The sequence below is a fragment of the Struthio camelus genome, chromosome 14 (assembly GCF_040807025.1).
Source record: "Struthio camelus isolate bStrCam1 chromosome 14, bStrCam1.hap1, whole genome shotgun sequence".
Taxonomy (NCBI): Eukaryota; Metazoa; Chordata; class Aves; order Struthioniformes; family Struthionidae; genus Struthio; species Struthio camelus.
The window spans coordinates 22,284,373-22,291,243 of NC_090955.1; the positions used below are offsets into that span (position 1 = coordinate 22,284,373).

The window sequence follows — 6,871 nt, forward strand, 5'->3', positions numbered from 1 at the left end:
ATTACCACCGAAAGGCAGTAAGTGAAGGGGGCAGAGCGTTACGCGTCGGCCCTACTTTTCACTTCCACCACGAACACATCAATCTCCCCGGTAAATACTGTGCCTGATCTGAGCGTTTCAAAGCTGTGATTTCCCCTGAATATTTCTGTGCTGCTCTTACCACTCAGTAAAACTGCTCACCTTTGCAAGATGAGTCGATTCAGTATTTGGTTACGTGCCCTTTGCTTTCTTTTCTGTACCAAAGGGGGGAAAAAAAGAGAGAGCCTCTACTGGAACTTAATGCTGTGCCCTCTTCATTGCAAAGGGGAGAATTCATCTCTAGCATGTATAAAATATATAATCTGATGTACAGAAATATCTGAGCAGAGAGAGTCTCTTAAATACATTGGTCTCTCGTGGGATACCAGGGACTTAATATTACTGCTTTTAAGTTCAAGTGTTAAGATGACAGCGCTTTGCATAAGAGAATTGTTTCAAGTGGGCTGCAGCTGCCAACTTCCTCCTCTGGGCTGTACATACATAATCTTCCTGACAAGTCTCATCAGTCTTACTTGACCAACAGAAAACAAGACACAGACTTTACATCACTTCACAAGGCAAGCAAAAGAGCATGAAAACCTGCCACGAGGTCGTGCCAGCAGAGAACCCACCCCCTTTCAGGCTTCCCCTCTGGGCTGGCACGGGCTCTATCACAAGGAGGGGCAGGAGGGGAAGTTGTGGACTGAGCCGTCACGGGGTTAGAAACTGTGTTAGCTGATACAACCAATGCTTGGGCAGTGCCCTACAGGACTGCCACGTGCGCAGGGAAGTCATGGTGGAGAGCAGACAACAGCAAACCTGACACCAAGCTGCTGTGGAAGCGTACAAATTCCTGTCTCTTGCTACACAATGATGCCTGGATTAAGGTTGCGTTCCTCTGTGCTGCATTTTGTCACGCAGACGCTATTTTGGTCAGAAAGTCAGCAAGCCCTTATTTGGGAAGCTGCCCCACTGAAGGGCAGCATGAAGGACAGCAAGATGAGAGAGGCTGCTCCCAAAGGCAGGATTGGGTGAGCTCTGAGAAGACACACGACACCCAGCTTCTCTTCTCTGCTGTTCTCGTTAACACACCAACCTCCTTTTCTCAGCTTGACCCGTGCTTCTACCTCTCTGTCCTCAAACCGCATCCTACAGGTGAGCTACTCACAACACAAGCACTGGGGAAAACACAAATGGCATTTAGGGAGATGAAGTCCCCCTTCTTGCATAGAAAAAGCCTTAGAGGGCTTGAAATCTAAAATGCAGCACTTAACAAAGGCTGTGGATCTGCACACGCATGGGCGACGGTCCAGCAAAATGAAACATCAAGTCCTCTCTTCAGAGACTTGTGTTTTTTCTTTTAATGCTGTTCTCACAATGCACACCTGCAGCAGATTGACCTTCAGTTACACAGCTGGACCCACCACCCTGCCAGCTCCAACACCAGCAGCAATCCAAGGGTACATCTCCCCAGTCTTTTACAGGCAAACGCTAGGTCTCTGCGCCAGCTCAAGCTAGGGCTGCAGAGCTGCTGCTGGGCAGCTCTAGGCCCAGGCGGCTGAGGTGGCCCGAGAGAAGCGCGTGCTAACCTGAACTGTAACTAGGGGATTCTGGTCAGCTCACAGCACGGGCAAAGCAAGTTTGCATCTCCACACAATCACTTTTGCCGACAAACCCACTTGAACAGGAAAGGCACCAGCCTTACAGCTTAGAGACCTCTGATATCCAAAGGTGTTCAGGCACCACTGCAATCAGTGCGATTTAAGCGTTGCAGGTCTGTCTCTAGGTGACTTACCTACTGCCAATACACTTTCCAGAATGGATTAAAATGATCAAGAACCTCTCCCCAAACAAGCACAGCCTTCTGGCTTACCTGAAAGCAGCAGAGACCAGACTGCCTTTGTGTGTGGACTACAGAGCACTCTTCCACTTGTGACACAAACTCCATGACTGTGTGTTCTCGGAACATGCCCCCTGCAGCAGGGCACTGCTCCTACCCATGCTCTCCCTGTCGGCATGCTGCTCTCACACAGCAACCAAGTTTTCCCAGCTGAGAAACTTAAAACACGCCCAAGACAGACGAAGAGACACACACAGCAGGAAACTGACAGGTGGGGGCTGCACACCTCCCCATCCCATAATGGGGCACCTTCATTGCTCCTCTACATGCCCCCCCCTCCCACCCAGCCCCAAGATGGGCAAGAAAACCAATGCCATTCATCTCCAGCCTCCATTTACTGACACCAGCCCCCTAAAAAACAAGACACAGCTCATGCTAAGGAACTGTTCAAGCAGGAAACACCCCCTCTTTGCTACCAGGAGCTGTTCACCTTTGATGCTTGTGAGGCAAAAAACCACGGGTCATCAGGCATACTGAATTTTTTTCCAGCATGTTTTCACTCTGCGCATAGTTGAAAGAAAAAGCAGCTGTAGTTAAGACACAGGAGCAGACTGTAAGAGCCCTCAGCTCCTGAGTTTAATCTAGCAAGTCTCTTAAGCAGTGGGTTTGGTAATTGCTGGATGGTATTCATCAGTCAAAAGCCTAAAGTGTGTTTGGGAGCTGGAAGACGACTTGGAAAACAGTTCAGCCAGAATACAAGAATTCTCAATATTTACCTTGTTTCGAAAGAACACTTCATTTTGATAACTCTCTAAACTATTTTAAAAATCCCTACATTAAGCAGATATTTCAGCTGAAACAGTTTTTCATCCTGCAGGCTTGTTTTACAACTATACTGGAAAGTTAGAAGTTGCATCCTCCCAGCCACTGAACTGAGTAGTGGATTCGCACCACCCGGCGGACAAGTGTTGCAATTGCAGTAACAGCTTATTGCACCTTAACAGAGGCCCTGGGGAAAGAAGTCCCCTACTGATCTTCAGAACAGTGACAGCTACAAACCCCTGTCATAACATCTCTCTTGTGTTTTTAATGCTACTCTCTCCAGGTCTCAGTCAGCACATTTTAATCAAACAGGTGCTTTTTTTGTTACTGAAATGAAAGACCTCTACTAAGACGCAAGGAACAATCAGGCATATCAGATAGTCTTGTGACCCAACTTACACATCCCCCAGTATCTCCACTAACACTTCAATACTTTCAAATACGTTAGAGGACAACGCACATCACTTTGCATTAATACCAATCGCTATCATCTCCAGCACTGCAGCTATTACTAAAGCAAGCCTGAGTATTAGCATTTGTACCTACCTGTGTTTCTCAGTTTTCTATTCACTGCTCAGGGTCCTTCAGCAGCAGCCAGCACTGAGGAGATCAAACACACCTCTTATGACTTACCTGACTGCAGGGAAACACAGCCCTAGCCTGGAGCAGGAGCCTAGTTAGCTGTGTCTGTACAGTCGATACCCTTCTCGTTTTTCAGGATTTCTATAGCCACCATACCCAGGCAGCAGACAGCAGATGCTTAAGAAACAGCACTTGGAAGCCTAATCTTGCTGTAACAGTATTAATAACTATAGCAAAAAATTACAATGGGTGAGAACTTTGAACACACATGCTAACATCCAAAACATTGTTACCTGTATTGAATACTCTCACCTAAGAATCAAATCAACATCAGATGCAAGGTGTACTAGAAGACACACAGGACCCTTTGTTTAATTTTAAAGCTTCGCTAAATGAATGTAACACAATTTGAAAAAAGACTAGCCGACTTACAAATTTGAAAACAGACTATGAACTCGAAACATTCATAGGCACAGCAGAATAAACTGAGGAGGCAGCAGCTGCTCTGTGTGGAGGTTGATGCACATTAATGCGGAGTCTCTCCAGAAGCCTGACTGACTTGACAGGGAAGAAAAACCACAGATATGGGTCACTCCCTACGTGCAGGTGCGATGATACACGACTGACATTTAAAAGGGAACTCATACAAGAAGTTTGAGCGTTCTCCTTCAAACTCAGAAGCTGAAGACACTCGCTCTGGAGCTGTTACATCCAATTTTATTTGTACAAAAACACTGTGATGCACATGCCAACAGAAAAACTGGTTCTTTGTCTTAAACCACATCAGTCTTTTTTTTGCAGAGCGGCATGCTTGGCGTTGTTGGCCTGCATCTTCTTCAGCCCCTTTTTGTTGTGTTTCTTCGCAAATCTCATGTTCCTCAGAAACTTGGGATCAACCTACAAAAATAAGGGAAAAACATGCAGAAATGATGCATATAAAAACACGGACATTCCCAGTATGTTCCAGTTCCTCCTAAATGCTGGCTGCATTTAATTCAGAAAAATTTCCTATTTAGGACATCAATAGAACTGTTTTAGCCCACCTTGGCCATCCTTTAAACTAGCTGTTTTCTATAACATTAAAAAAATAAAACAGAAAGAACAGGACAAACTGAAGAAGGCTGTTAACGAGATAAACTGCCTTGTCACAACATCAAAATTTCATTCACGAGATACATTCTGGATCTGAACCATCACAAACAAGTCTTGTCAGGTGAGCACAGGTACATGTAATCCTGAGCTATGCGGAAAACAAGTTTTTACATCACCTCTTAAAAGGCAATAATCACATCCGCAAGGCAGACAGCACCACAACCCTCCCTCTCCAAATCTAAAATGCTTTGTTTCTTCTTTCTCACTTTCAATTGTGGAAAAAGATACTGCTATACCATTTGCCTAATGCCAGGAAAAGGAGAACGCTGTCATTCTTGCGTGACTTGTCAGGAATTGGCATTTCTGGATATCTACCGAGTAAGCTTCCCTATATTAGTCTTGACAGAAAAATAACAACGAAGGCTACAGAGAAGCAGGAAAGACAGCAGGATTCAAAACTGAGACGTGCCACCCAACTTGCACGCATCTGTTCCACCAGAAGCAGCAATAACAGACCAACTAGGAGAGGGACAAAGGTGGCTAATACCCAAAAGGCGGTTTTAGATGTACGTGGCTCTCATGTGGGTTAGAACATATTTAATTTTTCCAGTTCAACACAGAAGAAAAGCTCCTCTACACAAATCTACACCAAAAAATAGCTTTTCTAGTTGCAACTAAGGCTTGAGACAGGTAACTATTACAGTTGCAAATAAGGTAAGCAAAAGATGAAAAATAAACACATGGTAGTTCTGACAACCTGAAAAACAAGCTGTTTGTGAAAAGATTCTGGCCAAAAGAGTAAACACTGAAACCGATATACGGATATTTTCGTGGTTAAGCCTCGGCAGCTTAGCAGCCTGGAGGCACTGAAGGAAATACTCACCCCTTTGAGAGATTCATATCTCTGGGACCTGGGTTTCTTGATGCCGTTTCTGTGCCACTTACGGGCTTTTCAGAAGACAAAAATACAATTTAAATTACAATGTCAACTATTAAAAAAAAGTGAATGCGATTATTTAATCGAAAGCAACGCATCACGGGCAGCATTTCACACAGCGGCACGTTTGATTTCAAGGCAAACGAAGTCTGGTTCTTTCTGTCTGCGGCTACACGGGGCCTAGAGAAGCTCTGCCGCTAGCAAAGCCCTCTCTTCTTAAACACGCCGCCCCCCGGCCTCGGCACAGCGCTGCCTCCCCCTCCGCCCGCCTTACAGAGGCCGGACCGCCGCAACCCAGCGACCCGGAGCAACCGCGCAAAACCCCTGCCGGGGCGGGTGCCGCCGCAGCCCGCCGCCCCCGGCCGCCCCCAGCGCCCTCGCCGCCGCCGCCGGACTCACACTGGTTGTGCGTCGTGTGGTTCTTGGACTTGGCCATGCTGCGACCTGCGCGGAACGACACCGCCTCAGTCGGGAGAGGCCTGGCCAGCGCCGCCGCCCCGCGCGCACTGCCCCTGCCCCTGCCGGCCCCCCTGCCCTCCGCACCCCTCCCGGCCCGGCCGCGGCCCCCGGTGCGCGGATGGAGCCGGATGGCGCCCGGCGACACTCACCAGCACCGCCGCCGCCGCCGGACCGGAAGAGAAGGGGCGCCGCGGGGCCTGCCGGGAAAAGGGGGCGCCAACGGACCGGAAGGCCGCGCGCGCCCGGTGCGCAACAGGCGGCGCGAGCGGGAAGGTTCCGGGCGCCATTTTCCTCCCCCCCCCCCGCCCCGGCCGCCATTTGCGAAGCGCCGCGTTGGGCGGCGCAGCCCCAAGGACGGCGCCCAGGGCCGGCGCCCCGCTTGGTCCCAGGGAGAGAGAGGCGCTTAGGTCATAGCCGGTGCCTTTGGGAGCGAAGTGCTGAGCGGCCTGCGCGGCTGCCTGCCTTGCACTCGCTCGGCCAATAAAATGCTGTACCAGACAGGTTTCTATTTCCCCTCCTCAAATGGGTTCATTAAACGTTACTCAATTTACGGAGAGGTTTTCTTCGTGCCAAACGCAGGCCCCTTCAAAGAGGTGGTAAACTCTTCGTTTGCAAGACGCACACCGAACAGCTCCGGGGGCGCCGCGTTGCCACGCCAGGGCCCCCCGGTGCCTCCCAGGCCCAGCAGGGCCGCGCCTGCCACAAAAACGCGGCTCTTGACAAAGGAAGTATTATTATTATTATCATTTTCTTTTTTTGATGCCGCGCCTGGCCCCCACGAACGCGCTCGCTCAAGGCCTCGCGCCTGCCGACTCCATTGGATTGAGTCCCGATACAAGTTGATTTCAATATTTCTTTTTTTTTTTCCAGCAAGGTCTAAGTTGCAAAAGGTATTTGGCTGTTCCCCCCCCTCCCCCCCCCCCCCATTCTGGGTGGCTAGTATTAGCACATAATGTAAAAATACATGAAAATACTCATTTACTGGCTTTTTTGCAGCTAGATTACTTGACTGAGCTTCTCCACAAGATCCTCCTTGATAATGCAGCCTTCATCTCCCAATTTTACAAACTTTTATTTTTAAATTATTATTTTAATTCTTCCTAATGTACTGAGCTGGAGTC

General features: G+C 48.6%; 1 protein-coding gene across 1 annotated transcript; it reads right to left on the reverse strand.

Moving 5' to 3' along the window:
* Window positions 1-3,959: 3,959 nt before the first annotated feature.
* On the reverse strand, window positions 3,960-6,220 carry RPL29 (ribosomal protein L29). The gene is made up of 4 exons (XM_068960253.1): window positions 5,900-6,220; window positions 5,691-5,735; window positions 5,238-5,302; window positions 3,960-4,159 (listed from the first exon to the last, which is right to left on the reverse strand). The coding sequence occupies exons 1-4, from the start codon at window positions 6,066-6,068 to the stop codon at window positions 4,046-4,048; spliced, it is 393 nt and encodes a 130-aa protein (XP_068816354.1). The 5' UTR covers window positions 6,069-6,220; the 3' UTR covers window positions 3,960-4,045.
* Between the last annotated feature and the right edge of the window lie 651 nt (window positions 6,221-6,871).